The 22,136-nt window shown below is 42.2% G+C and overlaps 1 protein-coding gene across 1 annotated transcript in view; it reads right to left on the bottom strand.

Annotated features, from left to right (window-relative positions):
* LOC133380676 (netrin-4-like) overlaps positions 1–22,136 on the bottom strand; it is a 100,431-nt gene that overhangs the window by 68,751 nt on the left and 9,544 nt on the right. Inside the window, exon 2 of the mRNA XM_061618420.1 lies at positions 11,104–11,645. Coding sequence (XP_061474404.1) covers positions 11,104–11,645 — 542 coding nt within the window. The remainder of the gene's footprint in view (positions 1–11,103; positions 11,646–22,136) is intronic.

Genomic DNA, 22,136 nt, shown 5'->3' with positions numbered 1-22,136 from the left:
CAGAATGGAGCAACCTCTCTGTAGAAGCTCCCGGACTTGTACACAAAAAAAGGTGTGAGCTCTGTCTTTCTTGTGTAATCCAAAATGATGCTGGAGCTCTGTGCTTTGTTGGGTTTTTTTTCATTCTTATCTCTTACATGCTACTGTTTTCAGTCACTCAGCTGCAGTTCATTACAAAATGAATATTGTTATCTCTGTCTGCTCTTGCCCCTCCTCTTCTTTCTTTTTCTTTTTAACAGCAAGGAATTTAGGAGTGCCTTGGAGCAACAGAAAACTCAAGCTGACAACCATTATGAAGAGGATGTGTTTTTTTTCTCCTCTTCAGCAGCAGCTGGCACATCTTCATCTCCTTGATATTTTATCTGCAGCCAAGAGGGTCATCTTCATTCCAGAGTCCACGTCTCAGATTTTTGATTTCCAGCCACTCATGGGTCCATGTTTGATTCTCCATCCTCAGTGCAGATAATTCTGTTGTTATAACCTGATCTCCCAGTATGAAGCTGATATGAAATGATTCGGCCACAACAAAACCTCCTCTTATCAGGAATTCCTAGCCGGTCCTTCTGGTACAGAAGTTGATATCTCATGGGCCAGAAGTAGAGATAGCAAATGGAAACCTGCCCTTGGCTCCTTTCAGTGCCATCAGTAGTTGATAACAGCCCTGTTCATGTGCTATAGTGTATACAGTGAACACAAAGGAGGCGTGGGATCACAGAATCATAGAATAGTAGAGTTGGAAGGGGCCTATAAGGCCATCAAGTCCAACCCCCTGCTCAATGCACAAATCCAAATCAAAGCATTCCTGACAGATGGCTGTCCAGCTGCCTCATGAATGCCTCCAGTGTCGGAGAGCCCACTACCTCTCTAGGTAATTGGTTCCATTGTCATATGGCTCTAACAGTTAGGACGTTTTTCCTGATGTTCAGTCGAAATCTGGCTTCCTTCAACTTGAGCCCATTATTCCATATCCTGCACTCTGGGACGATGGAGAAGAGATCCCAGCCCTCCTCTGTGTGGCAACCTTTCATTTACTTGAAGAGTGCTATCATATCTCCCCTCGGTCTTCTCTTCTCCAGGCTAAACATGCCCAGACTGAAAGTCTCTCCTCATAGGGCTTTGTTTCCAGTCCCCTGATCATCCTTGTTGCCCTCCTCTGAACCTGTTCCAGTTTGTCTGCATCCTTCTTGAAGTGTGGAGACCAGAACTGGACACAATATTCAAGATGCGGCCTAACCAGTGCTGAATAGAGGGGAACTAATACTTCACATGATTTGGAAACTATATTTCTGTTAATTCAGCCTAAAATAGCATTTGCCTTTTTTGCAGCCACATCACACTGTTGGCTCATATTCAGCTTGTGATCAACAACAATTCCAAGTTCCTTCTCACATGTTGTATTGCTGAGCCAAGTATTCCCCATCTTATAACAGTGCATTTGGTTTCTTTGTCCTGGGTGAAGAACTTTGCATTTATCCCTGTTGAATTTCATTCTGTTGTTTTCAGCCCGATGCTCCAGCCTATCAAGGTCTCTTTGAATTTTGTTTCTGCCTTTCACAGTATTAGCTGTGCCCCCCAATTTTGTATCATCCGCAAATTTCATAAGCATGCTCTGTACCTTCTCATCCAAGTTGTTAATAAAAATGTGGAAGAGCACTGGGCCGAGGACCGAGCCCTGTGGTACCCCACTCATTACTTCCACCCAGTTTGAGAAGGAACCATTGATAAGCACTCTGAGTACGAATCTGGAGCCAACTATGGATCCATCTGATAGTTGTTCCATCCAGCCCACATTTAGCTAGCTTGCTAATCAGAATATCATGGGGCACTTTGTCAAAAGCTTTCCTGAAGTTGATATATATTATGCCCACAGCATTCCCACAGTCTACAAGGGAGGTTACCCAATCAAAAAATGAGATAAGATTAGTTTGGCAGGATTTGTTCTTCATAAAGCAATGTTTTGAGAGCCAGTGTGGTGTAGTGGTTAAGGTGTTGGACTATGACCTGGGAGACCAGGGTTCGAATCCCCACATAGCCATGAAGCTTACTGGGTGACCTTGGGCCAGTCACTGCCTCTCAGCCTCATGAAAACCTTGTCATAGGGTCACCATAAATCGGAATCGACTTGAAGGCAGTACATTACACTCTGCTTTATTTATTAATTTTTTTAAAAAAAAGATGCTTCTAATTTCCCGGATCCTTCCAGTACAATATGGGGACAGTATGAAAAATTCTAGCATTTCCATTCCTATTCCTGTCTGATTTGAGACCTTAGCCTCAATACACATCTGAATTAGTATTTTAACCTAAGCTTCTGCTTTTGATCAAACCTTTCATTTAATTGGCACAATATAGATGAAACTAAAAGCCTGGTCACATGAGTCTGCAGATCATCTTAAAACAGGCCAGATGAAGGCTTTCATTTAGGTTTGCCAGTTCAGAAGCATCCCAAACCCTGAGATTTCAAGGGCGGGTCCCAGTGATGTCATGAGGACAGGCCCCAGTGATGTCATGTGGTGGACCCTAGTGATGTCATTAAGCATCAACTACAGTTGCTTGGAGCATACCACTCAAATAAAAAAAATTATCTGATTGGAAATTAAGATAGAAATCTTAGCTGAATGAGGGTGTTCCCAGGTTCAGTTGAAGTGACGGGAACATTCCTTCTCAACTCCTTAGGGAGCCTGGGTAAGGAACATTTAATCTAGCCTACTTGCTTCTGGAAAGAAGGGTTTAAGTGCCCTCAGGCCAGACCAATCACCAGATGGCCATTATAGGAAGAAGGAAGCTTAGTGTTGTGGAGATGTTAGATGGGAGCACTCAGGAGTAAAGATGGATGCCCCTGAAGGCTGCAATTCTAAACACACTTACTAAGGGACTAAGCCCCATAGAACTGAACAAGACTTCCTTCTGAGTAGATATGGTTAGGATTGTGCTGTTGGTAAGTCTTGACTAGGGACCCTCTGCAAAGATATTGATATCAAAGCAGGGTTGGTAGCCCCCTGTCTAGAATGCCCTGCCTGTCTTTTAATGTGGCTGCTCCAAACATCTTTACAGACTTGACCCTTCACTGAAGAGAGAGGTTTGAGAAATGAGTAAGAGTTAAGAAGATTCTCTATCCTTTTCTGCCTACCCTGTGGGCCTACCCAATTCCAGTGAGTAAAAACGGACAGAGAGAAAACACACATGGTTTGGTCTACTTTCACAGGCAGTAGCTTGGGAACAACAGTAATTGAAGCCACACATCCCAGTATGTGAATTCTCTTTTACCACTATTGGGCAAGAAACAAACCATCATGCAAACAACAAGGTGCATCATTCATCAATAGGTTTAATGGGGTTCAGCTGAGCACATGGAAACACTGCTGTTGCTTCTATGCATGTAAGGAAGTAAGGTCAGAGGTAAATGAAATGCAAATAGAAAAACAAAAAGACAGTAATGATTTCCTAAATGTAAGTGTAACTGTAGATTCCTACAAGTAAGGCAGAAAACTCAGCATCCCACAATCAGTGAGGCAGCAGCTGGTCAGCCAAGGTCACAGAAATCCCCATGCAGCACAACCTGACCCAGGGGCTGCATATAGTGCAGAATGCTGTGGCACAATTGCTGACATGAGTAAGACCTTATCAGTACATAATATCTGTGCTCTGAAATCTGTACTGGTTGCTGATGTGCTACCTGGCCAAGTTCAAGGTGTACTTTCCATGTTACTGGTGCCACATAGTACTTGTTCTGCTCTTGTAAGAAATCAGTCCTTTAGTGTGGCAGCACCTACGCTTTGGAACTCCCTGCCTATTGACATTGGGCAGGCATTGTACTCTTTTTTGGCACCTGCTAAAAACATTTTTAATTAGCCAAGCCTACTCAGGCATGTAGAAGCTACTATGTTTTTTATTTGTTTTTAATTCATTGTTGGTTTTATTATTTTGAATGTTTTTAAATACCTTTCATTATTGTTTTAATTCCTTCTGTAAACTGCTTTGAGGTTTACAAAGCAGTATATAAATGTTGTAAATAAAATACATAAATAAATTTTAGAGTGAATGTGGCCCTTGGGTCTCTTTCCTTTTTTTAGGAACAAAGGAATCTGCCTTATATAGACAGGCCATTTGGTACCTTCTAGCTGAGTACTGATGACATGGACTATCACTGGCTCTCCAGTATTCCAGTAGGAACTTTGCATGCAAAGCATGTGCCCTACCACTGTGTTACAGCCATTCCTCTGTTTAAAAAAAATCTTTTAAAATTGTTCTTTTCAATTCACTAATGAATGCATAGCATACTTAGGGCAGATCCACACCATTCATTTAAAGCACATTCAACACACATTTGAAGCACATGAATCACACGACAGTATCATGGGAACTGTAGTTTATTAAGGGTTCTGGGAACTATAATTGTGAGGGGGAAACTACACTTCCCAGGATTCTTTGGGGGAAGCCATGCACTTTAAATGCGGGTTGGATGTGCTTTAAATGTATTATGTGGATCTGCATTGCTTCATAAACTTTGCCTGCATATAAATCATTTTAATTAAATTTTAAAATTGAAATCAGCTACAAAGTTTACTGGGTGACCATGCGTTACTCACCATCTGTCAGCCTAATCTGCACCTCAGAGTGAAAACAATGACCATGTTTCAATAATAATAATAATAATAAAATAATAAAATTTTATTTAGCAGACGCCCATCTGTCCAACTGAACGGACACTCTGGGCGACTTACAATATAAAATACAATATAAAATACAGTCTACTCATATACATAATCATCACATTATTAATATCATAACATCTCATCTGAAGACCATCTTACATTAATACAGTGTAAAACCTAACCCACCCCAGAGATCCCATAGGCCTGCCTGAAGAGCCAGGTCTTCAAGGCTCGGCGAAAAGTCAGCAGGGAGGGGGCATGCCGAAGGTCAAAGGGAAGTAAGTTCCAGAGGGTGGGGGCCACGATCGAAAAGGCCCTCTCCCTGGTCCGCACCAACCTAGCTGTCTTAGTCGGTGGGACCGAGAGAAGGTCCTGTGAGGCTGATCTTGTTTGGCGGCATATTTGGTGATACTGGAGGCGCTCCTTCAGATAAACTGGGCCGGAACCGTATAGAGTTTTAAAGGTTAAAACCAACACCTTGAATTCAAGGACCATGACCACCCCAAGGAAGAAGGGCACACTTAAAATGTAGAGGAAATAATGTACAAGCATAGTGTGAAATCAGATACTTATCGGGACATAGTATGAAGAAATATTTATATAATAATGACTGTCCAAGATGTTTACTATTTAGACAACCTGTAAAGATATTTATAGTGCAATCCTGTGCATGTTTACTCAGAAGCAAGTCCCAATGTATTCAATAGGGCTTACTCAAACAGGGAAGCGTGCATAGGACTGCAACCTCAAGTGATAAGGAACTTTACTCACCCAACCCAAAATTCAGAATCATGCCACTTTAACCTGTTTTGCAACTGTTTTATATTTGTTTTATGGTTATTGGATTTTACATGGATTTATTTCTTGTTGTGAGCTGCCTTAGTTTCTAACCCTACCTCACAGGGTTGTTGGAAAGATTCCATATACACACAAACTGGAGATATAATATATTGTCAAAACCAGTTGGTCATTGCAGAACATTTTTTTCAAAAATTAAAATCAGTATTAGTTTCCTACAAAATAAAAGCAGTAACACCTAGGTAAGCCCTGCCTAATTGCTTTAAAAATAGGATTGGAAGGGGAAAGAAGATTTGCAACACAAACACAATCCTTTGTTATGTTCAGGGCCGGATTATCCATCAGGTTTAGTAGGCTGAAGCCTAAGGGCCCAGAGCTCTTGGGGGCCCATGATCCGCGGAAACAGGACAGGAGCCGTGGATCGCGGGACAAGAGCTTCTGAACCGCCCGCCATCCCCCCACTTCACTTACCTTTTTCTCTGCTGTTTTTTGTGGTTTGCCATCAATCAAGATGGCGGCTGAGATTTCCCTAAGGGGCTGAAGCGTCACGAATGTGTGCTACATGTGCGCATTGCTGCCATCAACCAAGATGGTGGCAGAGGCTTCAGCCTCTTAGGGAAACCTCAGCCGCCATCTTGATTGATGGCAAACCACAAAAAAAAGTGAAGAAAAAGGTAAGTGAAGCGGGGGGATGGGACAGGATGGTGGGCGGCTCAGAATCAGCCTAGGGGCCCTCCTCAGCTTAATCCGGCCCTGGTTATGTTCACTCAAAAGTCCCATTGGTTTACAGCACAATCCTAACCACGTCTACTCAAAAGTAAGTCCTACTGAATTAAGTGGAGTTTACTCCCAGTATGTGGAATTACCATTGCAGGTTTACTCCCAGAAAAGTGAGTATAGGATTATTGGGAAGGTCTTCAAAATAGGCTATGAATTAGACAAATAAACTGCCCTCTTCAACAGCCCAGAAAAATTTAAACTTGTTTGACTCCTCATAATTAGAAAAGTATAACATAATGTAATCATAAGCAGCATGTATAAGTCTTTTAAATTTTTGTTCAAAAATTATTTGAAATATAAAATGTATAATAAGCTATTTTTGCAAGTAATTAAAAAAACCCTGCATGTACAGTTTTATTATAAACATGAATGAAATTGTTTACAGTATACAATTGCCTACCAAGATCCTTCTGTGATTTTTTGTTCTACATCTCCTGACCCGCACCCAATTTATGACATTTCCAGACAAGCAGGAAAAGACAGCCATTTTGTGGCCTTACAATGGGTTCTAGCTATTTCCTTTAGGTCAACAAATCTTTTGTCAATCACAACCCTGACTTCACTTATTGGCTAAAAACATGAAAGGGCAGGGTTAGAGCAACCAGCTACGAGCTTATTTAACAGAAGTGGCAGGCAGCAGCAGCTGACATTTTAGTGTATATCTCTTGGACCAGACCACCTAGAAACTTTTTTTTTTAAATGAAAGCTAAGAATCCAGAGATTAAGGTGACTCACCTGGAGACCCAGAGAGAGCCCCAAGAATCTGGAGTCTCCAGGAGAAAACCGGAGACCTGGCAACTCCACTTTCATTAGATCAACTTCTATGGGTAACAAAAAAAAAGCCAAGCTTTTGAAATTCAGTATACATCTGTGCCTGCATTCTCTTTCATCCCACAGAACTTCATCTACCAATGAATTTCTGCGACTCTCATTTTTCTGTTAAAAAAAAAGCAAAGAAGCAATATGCTGCAACTGTATAACTGTTTTCACGTCATTCTGAAGACATTCAGAAGATCAAAGATAAGACAACAACTATTGTGGGTTACACAGCTATATCCTACCCCTTGTTGTAATTTTCATTAGAAGCTGCAGCTATCAGATAGCGTATATGCATAGTAAACAAACAAACATTCATAGGTCTGGGTTGCTCCTGATGCTCCTCCTGGCACATTGCACTGTGCTGCCCTCACTGCCCTCTACTCCCTCTCTGTCCCTGTATGCAACAGTGACTCAGACGGAGGGAGGCCAGGTATGCGGCAAAGCCCCACCAAGCACTCTGCCAGAGGCATCACTAGGCAGGTGCGGGAGGTGCGGACCACACCTGGGTGACACCATGAGAGGGGTGACACCCAGAGCGGCTGCAGGGGCTCCCATCTGGCTGGCGCAGAACCCAGGAGTGCGCGAAACCCGCACAAAGGCGCCTGGAGCCCAGACCGGAGAGGAAGCGAGGGACGTGTGAAGGGGAAGCGGTCCAGGAGAAGGAGGAGATCTGTCGGAAGGAGGCTCCGTCCCTGGCAGACAGCTGCCCGCCGGCTCTCTCAGCGCCCCTACGTGGCGGGCAAAAGGCAGGCTCCGGGCGAGTGGGTGGGCGAGCCCCTCCCCACGGTAGGCTGGGGCTGAGCGGGGCTCGGGGGAACATCCTTGCCGGCCTGCCGCCAGCTCGGAGCTGCCAATCGGGGCGTCCCGGCAGGCAGTCGGTGCAGCCGTCAGGCCCCGCACTGGGTGACACCAACCCTAGTGATGCCACTGCCCTCTGCCCCTGCATACAGCCTGAAAGCATAATCTGGATTGCCAAAATCTACCCTCCTTCCAAAGTTTCCTCCCCCCCCACTGGAATGACTGCCTGTCTAGATAAATTGCCATGAAAGTAGGGCAGGTTTGAACAGACCAATGTGGAGATAGACTGGATAAGGCTCAGGACCAGAGCTTGGAAGTAACTAGTTACAAGTAATGAATTACTTGTAATTTATTACTTTTTTGAGTAAGGAGTGGGGAACTTCATTACATTTTGTTGGTAATAGAACGAGTAGTAACTTCATTACTTTTGAGGAGTAATTGTAATGTTTCCAGCATTACTTTTGCACATTACTTGAGGGGGAGCAGGGGAAGTCTTCTGCTCCTCTGATTTGTGAATAAAAATCATGTGCTTCAAATTGGGCTTCTGTGCAGTGTTGTTCTTCCTTCATGCTCTGGGGGGGGGTTAGGAGGCGACGAGGGAGGCGGTGGAGAGTGAGACGGGGTGGAGAAAACAATTGTTTAAAAATTGACAGGAGTGGAAGGAGAAAAGAGCTGGAGGCAATATATATATACAAAAATATGTGTGTTGGGGTATCATTGCTGGGGGTGGGGTGCGGGGATGTGAGATTCTGTTATGCCATTTTGTTAATCTTATGGGGGGGAATCTACTACCCTCTGTGTGTGTGTGTACTTATTTTTAATGTTGTTTTAGGCTACTTAGATGTGCAGCAGCCAAGGCCAGCACCTTGTAGGCATTAAAAAAAAAAGTAACTAAAATGCAATTGTAGCAATTACTTTTGAGTAAAAGTAAAGTAATCAGTTACTTTCAGAGCAATTGTAATTGTAACGGTAATTACTACTTTTTGGGGGCCATGTAACTGTAACTATAATTTATTACTTTTTAAAAGTAATCTTCCAAGCTCTGCTCAGGGCCATCTGCTGCTTACCTCAGTATAAGGTTCTGCTATGGTATATGTTACCTATATGAGGCGTAAAGCTGGACGATTAGAATTAATAATTGTTTTTTAACTGACTTCAACTAGGGTTTTATTTGTATTCATTTAGAACAAAGCAAGGCCCAGTTTAGTTGACATATTTGGGCTTAAGCCAGTTTTTAGTTTCGTTTAGTTCAACGGGGTTAAATTTGGTTGTTTTGACTTCTGTGTTCTAGAGGGGCTTGCTTCTCTGGTGCAAATGAATGTCTGTAGATGATGCATACAGCATACAGAGGATGTACTGGGTTGATGGTAAAAACTTTATTCTAATCTTGTATTGTTTGTGGCGATGAAGCTTCCCTGTTAAACATACATGCATCAGGGATAGGGATGTTGATTTCAGTTTCTCCCAGTTTCTCATTTTTCAGATCTTAAATTCAGTTCACCACATTTCTGCAAACGTTTCCATTTTTTTTAAATTCCTCATGAAAATGTGTCAGCATTTTAGTGGGCATTTCTCCTAATATACACATTTTTGTTTGCAGTTTTGCACAACGTACACATTTTTGGAAGCAGTTTTCCCTATTGTAAACCATTTCTGTATGTTATTTTCACTAATATATACATCTGATATACACTTTACCCTAAGGTACACTTCTTTTGGTTACAGAACTGCATTGCAAAATTCAGAGAAGTATAAATTTAGAAGGATAGCTGAATATCAGATTGCATATTGTTTTGGGAACGGTGAATTAAGTAAGTTCACATTAAAATGTGAACCAAACTGAATTTCTCCCCCATCCCTAATCAGAGTAGTGTGTGTGTTGGGGGGAGAGAGATGGACAAGATTGTGACACTGTAATGTGAAATGGCAGGGGTAGATTAAGTTGGCAGTGGTAGCCGCCAGTCCTTTGCCTTCCTCTCCAAGAACATTGGACTGGGCACCTATAACAAACAATGCAGTTTCTACAGACGCCTCGCAAGTAAGAAATAAATTTCATAGACGATATTGCCACAAAACTGTGGACCATTAGAAAGCATCCGTTATTTGAGATGCGGGGCAGCTCACCAGTTTCTCCATTATGTAAGAGCTGCCATTGCCGATACCACCAGCACATGAACAAGGAGAGAGGAGAGAGGGTCAGGAGCAGAGGTGATGGACCCCCATTTATGGGGGAGGGTGTTGTAGTGGAGTCCACTAGTCAAACGTGAGCTGCAGACCTCCCATGCCATTTAAATGTTCAGAGGGCCAATCATGTTATGGATGATTAAAACTGAACATCTGATGCTCAAATACGTGTGGAAACAACTGTGTGCAGATGATGGCTTTGCAAAGTTATTCAAGAAGCTATGTAGTTGCAGCGAAGTGCTTCAACCCTATGGCACGATGGCAGAGGCATTGACCACCCTTGGCTCATCAAGCTGCTGTGCTGCACAAAAAAGGAGCAAAGAGAGAATGCTGTAGAGATGGGGCAAAAGAGAACATGAACAATCTGGCAGGATTCATCTTTGGGGTGCTATTGAGCAGGATATGTCAACATAGCCAAACGTGCCTGATATATTGTGGTGAACAATCACAACAGAACATCAGTTGTCAGACAGTACCATTAGACTGATTACCCCATGTACTGTAGAGACACACCATAGGCCAACCCACTCTTTTTATGGCCATGTCTAAACAAAAGGGATGCTTGGTGTGTAGAGGTGCCTGACCCACAATTCTGAAAAACGTGGCAATGTTCTTCGTACTTGCACTGACAATACAAGTGCCTTTATTTTATATGGTAAAAGTTTCCATTTGAAATATTATAACAGTTTCCCTAGGTGTGGCTTTTTAAAATGTCCTGTCTTTGGAAAACAAATCAAATGATTAGACCTTCAAGAGAACATAGCTCTGATCCCACAAGAAAGATCTGCATGCATAAGTGTACATTGACAATCTGCATCTGGATGCTCACTTCCATGTCCATGGAGCTATGCCTACCCAAACTCTGTTGAACTGGCTGGATGAATCTTATGATGCAAAGGGGGTATGAACACACCCACATCTGGGACCACCAAATGTTACATGCCACTTGCTGCCCAGGACAACAGCAGGGCCAGTCTCTTTTGAAGCACTTTTTAACTCTTCGTTTTTCTTAGCATAATGTCTCAGTGACCACTGAAAGGTTAATCATATTTCAGTTACCACCACTTACCTCTCCTCTGGTGCAAGGCATCACATCCGAATACCTGGAAGTACAGAGTGATCCTTCCTCAGTGATATCATCTGGGAGCCCAAAGGTGGCAGTGCAGTTGACAGAAAAATATTTGTAAGGCCTCCATGTCTGCCCATAGTCCTGGGACCTCTCCAGCACCATGGCTGCTGGGCGAGGTGACTTGAACACTACTATGACATGGGTCAGGTAAAACTCCGTTTCCAAATCTAGCTTGATTTCCTCCCTGTGCACCCCTTGAGCAGATTGCCACCAGGAGGCAGGATTCAGGAAGAAGTCATCCGTCATAGAATAAGGGAGGTGAGAGTTATCGGGCTGCTTGGCATTACACTTGGTGCACCTGGGCTGCCCGCATCCTTGGGAGGCATGGTGGAGGAGGGGGTGGTCTGGGTAAAAGCAGTAAAGTTCTGTGCTGTTCTGGCCACAGGTGGTAAGAGTGAACGGCGTCCTGCCTGTTGCTAGATTCCCCACAGCGGGATTGCAGGAGTGCCCGTTGCAACGGAAGGCCCGCGGCTTCATTGAATCTGAAATAGGAGCAGCAGGGAACAAAATGACACAAAATGGCTTAAAATCGGTGTCTTAGGAACATAGGAATCTGCCTTATCCTGAGCCAGACCAGTGGTCCCTCTAGCTCAGTACTGTCTACATTGATGGGCCGCAGCTCTCCAGGGTTTCAGGCAGGGATCTCTCCCAGCCCTACCTGGAGATGCCAGGGATGGAACCTGGGACCTTCTGCATGCACAGCAGCTGCTCTGCTACTGAGCTTTGTCCCTTCCCAATTATGTATCACTTCATCCCTCCCTAACTCCGGAGTCCCTACTGAACATCTAACATCCTCCTCCTCCTCATCATCTGCATTTATTCATTGCTTTCTACAAAAAAAGTCTGAAAGTGGCTTACAAATAAATAAAATACCAAACAGTTTTGTCAGTAGTTTAAAACCAAATGCATAGCATAAAATACAGGAGAACAAAACTGTCTAATACTTCTAAAAATGTCTTCATACTGTTCCTTTGCTTCCTACCTTCTGCCTCCCAAATCATTGTTTTAAAAATGTTACATTCATTGAAACCCTTCATTACGAAGCAGAATGTGCATAGTTTCCAGTGGCTGCCGGGCCTCAAAAGAAAACAACAGGGCCAGGTGAAGGAGTGAGGAGAAAATGGGAATATCTGTAAGGTGACTCCCAGCAGGCACACACACACACACACACTTGCTAGAAGGAGCTGCTGCCAGCAGGAGGAGCAAACTAAAGTGGCATCCAAATGGCCTCAGTGGGTGCACCAGTCGTAAGACAGAGGCAGTGCAGTGCTACTTCATGTGGCAGTAGCTAACAACACACCGAATGCCTGAACTTGCCCTAAGAGAAAATGATCAAGCCTGACTTGATGGCTCCAGAAAACCATCTGAGGAAAGTCTGTGCAAAACCTGAATCAGAGTTTGAAACTACAAAGAGCCAAAAGCAGACCCCTGACAATGGCGCAAGGCCTTTGCAGCTATCTGTAGCCCATTATACTAGGTTAGTTCATTTCTAACCTCTGACTGGTTGGAGAAATTGCTTGTCCTGTCAAGTCTTTCAAAAATATGCCCAAGCTGATTCTAGAGGATGTGCTTGGTGAACTGATTTAGTAGCTCCTGTCTTGTCTGCTGCTCCAGTTTATTAGACTGTCATCCTAGTACTGTGGAGACACAGGTTCAAATCACAACTCAGCCATTACGCTCACTGGATGACCTTGGGTCAGTCACCACTACCTCTCTGCCTAATTAATCTCACAAGATTGTGGTGAGACAGAGGTGGACAGTTGTTTTTCTGTCATGGGCCACATTCTCAGAGGGATAATCTGTTGGTGGCCACATGCCCTGTAAAGACCAATCTGTTCCAATTTTTGTCCTGGCTACCTCAGATTATACAATTCCCAGTCCTATGCAGATCTATGAAAAAGTAAGCTTAAACCCCACTGGATTTGATCTCAAGTATACAGAGGAATTTTTTTTTAAGTACAATAGACCGATGCAGCTAATGTTCTGGAAAGCAAATGAAAGGAATTCCTTTCTAACTTTAGTGTGACACACACGCGCACACACACAGTTCTCAAGATAGATAAAGGAGGAGGATTCTTTTCCACAGGATATTTTTTATAAAACTATTTTTATTAAATTAAAAAATGGTCCCTTCCAATTGTTCTGAAACTACATAGAAAGAGGGAGAAACGTTTTTTAAAAACAGGAAAATAAGGAGAAAATGAACAAATTCTGATGGAAGGGAAGAATGGACATATTCAGGAGGCATTAGGGAGCCACATAAAATGAAGCAGGGTGGGCAGGCCACAAGTTATGACTGAATGAAAGGGTAGTAGAAATTGCTTGGAATGGTTGGCTGCCCTGAGAAAGTGGGATAAAAATACCATATAGTAGAGTCATCGGACTATGTTTTGTCCTGCATTTAGATTTGTTTCCTGTTATGTTTCCTTTTTTATAATGAAGTTTCTTTTCCTCTCTGTCTTCTCTTTTACCTTGCTGGTGTCCTTCACTATGTCTTCTGGATTGCACTTTAGGCACATCATGACATTACACTCTTTAACTATTGGATGGGACCCAGACTATTCCAGCCGCTCAGCCACAGGCCATGGCATTCTTCTGTTCAATAAAAGCAATGTACAGGCCACTAGAATCCATATAAACTCAAGACATTTCAGTGCCCTAAAGTGATGGTTTTAGGTTAAGCATTAGGGGAACATTCATAAATATGATATCATTTCCTCAGTGGAATAAATTGTCAAGTTGTCTCTGTCCTTGATGGTGATCAAAAGGCTTTTGGGATAACCATTTCTCTGAGATTTTATTTATTTATTTAAGAGTATTTCATATCCTGGGAGACCAGGGTTCAAATCCCATTCAGCCACAAAGCTCACTGCGTGACCTTGGGCCAGTCATTGCCTCTCAGCCTCACATTCCTCATAGGGTTGTTGTGAGGATTAAATGAGGAGGGGGAGAGCCATGCACGCCACCTTGAGCTCCTTGAAGAAAAGGTGGGATATAAATCCAACAAACAAATAAACAAACAAACAAATCCCACCCTTGCACTGTAAAATAAACAAAAAAACAAAAAACTCCAATACTCAGTGTGGGTTAGAACATTTTAAAAATAACCCATCAGACATCCTAGTGTGTTATGATGTCCATTCAGCATCTATTGATTTCACGGAATGCATAACAGTGGTATCTAGCATACTGAATGAATCAAATGGCTGCAACACATTAAAATGTGTTTCAATAATAAATATAAGTGTAAAGTAATAAAGAGGTAGTTGATAATTCAGTTAAGGTAGTCAACAGTAGAATTCACTTTTTCACAATTTTTCTACATAGAGGCTTTCCAATTACTTTTTCTCTTGCACACACATCTTCTCTTGCACACACTGCTCCAAATCCATCTCCATGTCCATTTCTAGTGCTTCCTTCACAGTTTCACAGGATGGTTCTGCTATGGAATATTATGCTGGACTAGGATCCTTCACAACTCTACGGTTTTATTATTTTCACAGCTGAAGATTTAAAAAAAATCAGAAAATACTATTCATTTCTGAAGTGTCTAGACAAAACCAGGGGGTTGGATTTAAAGTAATTTGAATGGGGCAAGGTGGAAGGGATATGCAACTGGGTTCTGCAAATGCTTGTTCAAGTACTAAAGCATCATTTCCCAATCTGGTGCTCTCCAGATGTTTTGCACTCCCCACTCCCATCAATCTCAGCCAGAAAGGTCTATTCAAGAATGTTGGGAGTTGTAGTCCAAAAGATCTGGAGAGCACCAGGCTGGGAAAGGCTGCATTAGAAGAAGAGTCCACATAATGTCATAATGGGTGGGTCCTATAGCGGTTCTCCTCCTTCTGCTTCTGCAAGTGAAAGATCCTCTTTGGATTGAGGTTCACTTTTATTGCATGGCTCTCGAGTTAGGGGAAGGCCAACTTCAGCCCTGTGGAATCTACTTGGTGTTTTACTAGAACTCCAAGATGCACCAACTGTAGCACAGTGCAGAATACACAATGAAAGAATGTCATACCTCTGAACATCAACTGAGTTCAGGGATTTGTTCTAATGGACCTGTGCTCATAGTCCTTCCACACACAAAAATCAATTTCTGGTTACTTCAAGCTTTTTCCATTTCAGCAGTCTAATTGGTAGTGGTGGGAATCATTTTGTAGTTGCTATTGTTAAACTATTGGCAGTCAGAAACCCTTGCTGATAGGGATGGGAATACCTGCCCATTTTGGTTTTCTCAGTTTCTCATTGTTCCAATCTTACATTCAGTTCTCCATATTTCTGCAGCAATTTGTGGATTAAAAAAAAAACTTCAGCATTTTAGTGTGAATTTCTCCAAATAAACACATTTTTGTATGGAGTTTTTGCTAATATACACATTTTTGCAAGTAATTTATCCTGATATAATGCATTTTGGAATGTTATGTTCACTAACATATTAATTTTTATGCACACTTTCCCTTAATATACACATTTTGGCAGACTTTGGTTTGATAACTGCATTGCAAAATTTGGTTATGTGTATTTTGAAGGATGGCTGCATTTCAGTTCTCATATTGTTTTGGAAAGTGTGGATTTGATAGACTTGGCTGTAAATGAATACTGAACTGAATGACCCCCTCATTCCTGCTTGCTCTCTTCTGCAAATCACCCAGGGATCTACCAATACATCCCAATCTACCTTCTGCCCTCTTGCTCTAGCACAAGCTGTAAAACAGGGCATCAGTGAATAGATGAGACTTTCCACATGCAGAACAGAACCTTTGGGTTCTGCCCAAGAATTATAGGATCACTCTGTTTGCATAAGTCTGTTTCACAGGTAGACTTGCCCTGGTTTCAATAGAAACCTTGGAGGCAAGAAAGGCAGGAGATTAATGTAGATCATGCTTCCCCTATTCCCCAAAAATAAAATAAAATGGAAATCTGCTTCTTTTTATTCCTAAAGGTGAAATCAGAAAGCATTCAGCTGTTTCAACATTTTATGGAGCATGGGGAAAGAGCACAGTTGGCTTTCTACTCTGTAATGATGACAAGGAGGTTTATCTGCTGTACCTAATAATGTAGCAGCATCAATAAATGGTTCCTGTCTGAACTGCTGTGTCATTAGGAACAGCAGAGTAGTAGAGCACATATGACAAAAGAGCAGAGGGAAGGCTGGGAGGGGGTGGGAAGAGGTGGATCAAAATCTGTGGCTGATTAAGAGCATTGCGTTGGAGGAAATCAATGTGCTGGAGATCACCGGGACTCCCAAAAAGGCATCTCGTCCATCACTCAGTTTTCCCTGAAATGTGGGGTCATAGCAGTGGGGTACAGTGGATGAAGGGACAGAATATTCAAGGGGCTCCTTGAATAATTCATAAAAGGCTAAATGATCAAGACTCTAGTGCACTTTCCTTCTCTTGCTCCTGGGGTGTGTGCATATCTTTGAGGTTGATGGTGGCTGGCTCTTGATGAATGGTGTTGCCCAGTAATTGATGGCACTCAACTATTTATGTATTTACTCCACTATCCCAGGGGGTTACTTAGCAAGGTGACTGTTTGGTTGGAGTGCAGCTGGCAAATGATCAGAGCATCTGGTGATCAAAGAGTCACAGAGCTGGAAAAGCCAGCACCAAACAGCCTTTCAGATGGGTGATAGCTGAAATCAGATAATCCCAAGTGGGCATCAATGTTAAATGCAGTCTTAGTAAATAAATCTATTTCTTATCCTCTTTACAGACATATATAGAAGAAACTGAACTAGCAGCAAGGGGGAATGAAAGACACTTATTGAGTTCAGCTGGCTGCATGTGGGTTGAAAAGAGTCCACAGCAATCTTCGTATTTCCAAGGATGACTTCCAAGGACCAAGTGTTCCATGCTAGTAGGTATGCAAACCCCGTCTCACCCCCAGTCTGTCTTTGCTATTGAGTACCTGTCATCAGTTGATGCTATGTCAGGGGTTCCCAAACGGTGGTCCATGGATCACCAGCGGTCTGCAAGCTTCATTCAGGTGGTCTGCGGCATGTCCATATTAAATATTCATATTGATTTTTAATTGTATTTTTACTGCTCCTTTTATTTCTTATATTGTATTGTGTTACAATTTGAATTATGTGGAATGCAAATTGTAATACAATAAAGAATAATTAAGGAAATAACAGAAGCAATAAAAATAGAATTAAAAACCATACAGCATTTAGTACAGTAAATTACAATTGCTACAACCGGCAGAAAAATCATTAAGAGGTCCACTCAGCAATTTCCAAGTGATCTGTGTGTACGTTATGAGATAAGAAAAAAACACACAATTTGTATGGGAAAATAAAGAAAAGAGTATGCAGGGGTGAGCTCACCTGGATCCTGGTGCCGCTGAAGAAGTGGGATGTTGTTGCAAAGCACTTTGGATATTTTAATAGAACAGTGATTTAAATATTTTACACAAATAAAAATAAATACAAACTTCGTATCTCTTAATAAAGGAATACCTAATCTGTGTTAAGTGATCCGGAGTAAGTAATCTTGTTTAAGAACAGAAGAAGTGTATTGGTGTATCAGTTCAAGATCAACCTAGCCTTGTAACAATCACAGCAACCAGTAGATATTAGGTGATGCACTGGAAATTGCCCAGTGATACATGAGTAGAGTTTATCACAATCTACCTTCTGCCATTCATTCTCTATGCTGTCAGAGGGCTATCTTTTGTGTAAATGTGTTCACTAGGAGTAAGCATTCACATGATCTTACAGCTCTCATCCCTAAACAATAATCTTATGTGCAAAAGATTATGGAGATCCAAGCTACGGCTCATTGCAATCAGCCTGCTTCACCTTCATCATCTTGGATGGGATAATGGCATGTCTTCCAGACGAACTGCCAGGGCCACCCCTGTTCCTCAAGTACTGATGACATCAACCACATTTGGTACTTAGGCGTCTATTGTCACACCACACACATGATGAGGATGCTTCCTTTTGAGAGCAATGGAAAACCAGAGGATTCTTTCTACAACTCTTTGGCAATTATACTGCTGCTGGTTTTAATTTATAATAGCAAGTCTGGAAGCACCTTCAGCTATAATTGCACACCCTGAATTTCAGGTGATTAAATTCCACCCGAAAATAGCAACAGTCTGGAAGCACCCAAGTGTGAACAGAGTTGGTCATAAATATAAAAGAAATAAATAGTATAAGTTCTAGTCAAGCAATCTCATGTCTTCTGTCTCAATTTCATGTAATTCCCTCTCTCTGTATATCATCATCATCAACAACAACAATAATATTTTTTTATCCCGCCATTCCTCCCAGGAGGAGCCCAGGGTGGCAAACAAAGGACAAAACACTAAAAACAAACATCAGAAACACCATCTTAAAAACATATTTTAAAAAATGTTTAAAAACATCTTAAAAATCAATTCCAAAACAGACGCAGACTGGGATAAGGTCTCTACTTAAAAGGCTTGTTGAAAGAGGATGGTCTTCAGTAGGCACCAAAAAGATAACAGAGAGGGCACCTATCTAATATTTAATAATGTAAATGTACCGCCTTCAAGTCAATCCCGACTTATGGTGACCCTATGAATAGGGTTTTCATGGTAAGCGGTATTCAGAAGTGGTTTACCATTGCCTTCCTCTGAGGATGAGAGGCAGTGACTGGCCCAAGGTCACCCAGTGCACTTCATGGCTGTGTGGGGATTCTCCCAGGTCATAGTCCAACACTCTAACCACTACGCCAAACTGGAGGGAATTCCACAGGATAAGTGTCGCCACACTAAAGGTCCATTTCCTATGTTGTGCAGAATGGACCTCCTGATATATAAAGTAGTGATAAGATGGTATCTGCCAGAGGCCCTCAACTGCAGAGCCCAGTGATCAACAAGATATATAAAGGATAAGACGGTTTTTCAGGTATCCTATTTTCATGTCCCAAGCTGTATAGGACTTTGTACACCAAAACCAGCACCCTGAACTTGGCTCAGAAGCGAATGGGCAACCAGTGCAATTCTTTCAGCAGCCAGGTAACATGTTGGTGATATCCTGCCCCAGTGAGCAGTCATGTCACCACTCTTTGCACCAGCTGCAGCTTCTGGACCAACCTCAAGGGCAGCTTCATGTAGAGCACATTACAGTAATCCAGCCTGGAGGTTACCAGTGGTCAGGCTATCCTGATCCAGAAACAGCAATAGCTGTTTTACCACCGAAGCTGGCAAAAGGCACTCCTAGCCACTGAGGTCACCTGGGCCTCTAGCAACAAAAGTAGATCCAGGAACATCCCCAGACTATGAGCCTGTTCATTCAGAGGGAGTACGACCCCATCCAAAGTAGGCAATTGACCAATTATCCAGACTTGGGAACCACATACCCACAATGCCTCCATCTTGCTAGGATTTAGAGTCAGTATATTGGCCCTTGTCCAGTCCACCACCAAGTCCAGGCACTAGTCCTGGGCTTGCATGGCTTCTCCTGATTCAGATGTTACAGAGAAACAGAGCTGGGTATCATCAGCATACTGCTGACACCTCACTCCAAATCTCCTGATGACCACTCCCAAGGGCTTCATATAAATGTTAAACAGCACTGGGGACAAGATGGTACCCTGCAGCACCCCACAGCCCAACTACTAGGGGGCTGAAAGACAATCACCCAATGCTATTCTCTAAAAATGACCCGAAGATAGGATCGGAACCACTGTAAAACAGTACCTCCAATACCCATCTCACCAAGTCAGCCCAGAAGGATACATGGTCAATGGTATCAAAAGCCACTGAGAGATCAAGTAAGATAACAGGGTTGCATTCCCCTTGTCCTTCTTCCAATAAAGGTCATCCATCATGGTGACCAAGGCCGATTCAGTCCCATAGGCAGGCCTGAAACCAGATTGGAATGGGTCAATTGTAATCAGTCATGCTTGGCAGTTCTGAGAGGGATTTCCATGAAGACTAACTCCTTGGAGCTCATCTGCAGTGGAAATAAAGCCTTTGCCTTGTTCTCCTCTTGCTCCCTTTGTCTCTATAACTGTTGACATGTATTGGCTCTTTGAACCAGTAATCTTTCTTGTTTGCTGATGTAATTCTGTAATGTGCCATGTGTCCAATGATATGACTAATCTCCTTTTGAAGCCATCTCAATTGGTGGCCATCACCACATCTTGTGGTAGCAGATGTGCTGTGTAAAGAAGCCTCCTCTTGCCTGCCTGAATTTTTTCCCACGCAGCTTCACTGGATAACCCTAGATTCTAGTATTATGGAAGAAGGGGGAAATTTCTCTAGTCACTTTCCCCACACCATGCAAAATTTAAACATCATGTGTATCATATCACTTGCCCTTTTTCGAAACTAAAAAAGCCTCCCAATGATGTAATCTTTGCTCATAGGGGATTTGCTCCAGCCCCATGATTGTTTTGGCTGCTCGTTTGTGTGCCTTTTCCAGCTCTATAATATCCTTTTCAAGATTCAGTAATCATAATTAGACATAGTATTCCAAGCTGCAACTCACTGGGTTGACATTTTAATTGAACTAACCACTGTGAGATGAAGATCTCTTTCCTAGAGAGTCACTGTCAGTTCAGTCTCTGTAGGGATATCTGAAGTGAGGATCCCCTCCCCAAGTGCATCACTTTACATCCCTTGCATTAAATCACATTTGCCATTTTAATGCCCATTCATCCAGTTTGGAGAGATCCTTTCAGAGCTCCTCACAATTCCTTTTTGCTCTTACTGCCCTAAACATATGGGTGCTATCAACAAACTTGGTCCGCTCATTACTTAGCCCTAACCCTAGATAATTTGTGAACAAGTGAAAAAGCACTGGTCCCAAATGCAGATCCTTGAGGGATTCCACTTCTTTCATCTCTCCAGTGTGAGATCTACTCCTGTTATTTAACCATAACAGGATCTGTCTTCTTATCTCATGACAGCTACATTTCCTCAGGAGTCTCTGGTGAGGGATTTTGTCAAAAGCATTTGAAAAATCCAAGTAAACAATGTCTACTGGATCATCAGTATCCACTTGCTTACTGAAATTCTCAAAGAACTCAAAAAGGTTAGGTATTTATTTATTTATTGTATTTGCATACCGCCCTATAGCCGAAGCTCTCTGGGTGGTTTACAGTAACTGGTAGCTTACTCTTGCAGAAGCCATGCTGGTTCTGCTCCAGCAAGATTGTTCGTCTATATGTTTGATAATTTTAGCTTTAATAATGCTTTCCACCAGTTTACCCAGAATAGATAAGCTAACTGGCCTGTAATTTCCTGGTTTCCCCCAGATCCCTTTTCAAAAACTGGTGTTTACATTGGCTACTTTCCAATCCTCTTGACAGAGGTAGATCTTAGGGTCATTTTTCTTATATCTGCTAGGAGATCAGCAATTTCTTAGAGTTCTTAAAGAGACCAGTGTCTTCTGGACTTTCAGTTGTTGATTGATCAATAACTAGAACTTTGTCTCTTGTCACCACTATTTGCCTCAATTCTTCAGACATCCTTCCTGAGAATGTCAGATTAGACATGGGTATCTGCCCTACATGTTCTGCCCAGAAGACAGTGGCAAATTCATTCAGCGTTTCTGTAGTCTCCTTATCCTCCTTTAGCACACCTTTAATTCTACTTTTGGGCCAACTGCATCTTACTAGTTTTTGTGCCTACCAGGAGGAAAAGCCAATCATGATCTCACTTTACATCTCACAGTTTATTTGTGTTGTCCCAAATTATTATTTATTTCTAGAATCAAAGTATGTGTTATCTGGTCAGATGAAAAATGCTTGAATTAATTTGATGAAGAACTATGAACCTCTCAACATTAATGATACTGGGTAATATTCAGTACCAGTCCTACTTTGAGTAGATCAATTGCAGTTAATAGACATGTCTAACTTAGCTTCATTAATTTAAATTAATTTATTATGAGTAGGACTTACTTGAATACAAGCCACTGAGTCACACATGATATGACAAACATATCAGCAGTCTTGAGTGGAGGAGGATGCTGATTGAATATAGCCCAA

Source organism: Rhineura floridana, chromosome 3, assembly GCF_030035675.1.
Source record: "Rhineura floridana isolate rRhiFlo1 chromosome 3, rRhiFlo1.hap2, whole genome shotgun sequence".
Lineage (NCBI taxonomy): Eukaryota > Metazoa > Chordata > Lepidosauria > Squamata > Rhineuridae > Rhineura > Rhineura floridana.
Note: the sequence above shows the minus strand (reverse complement) of the source record. Positions and strands in the feature narration are given on the sequence as shown.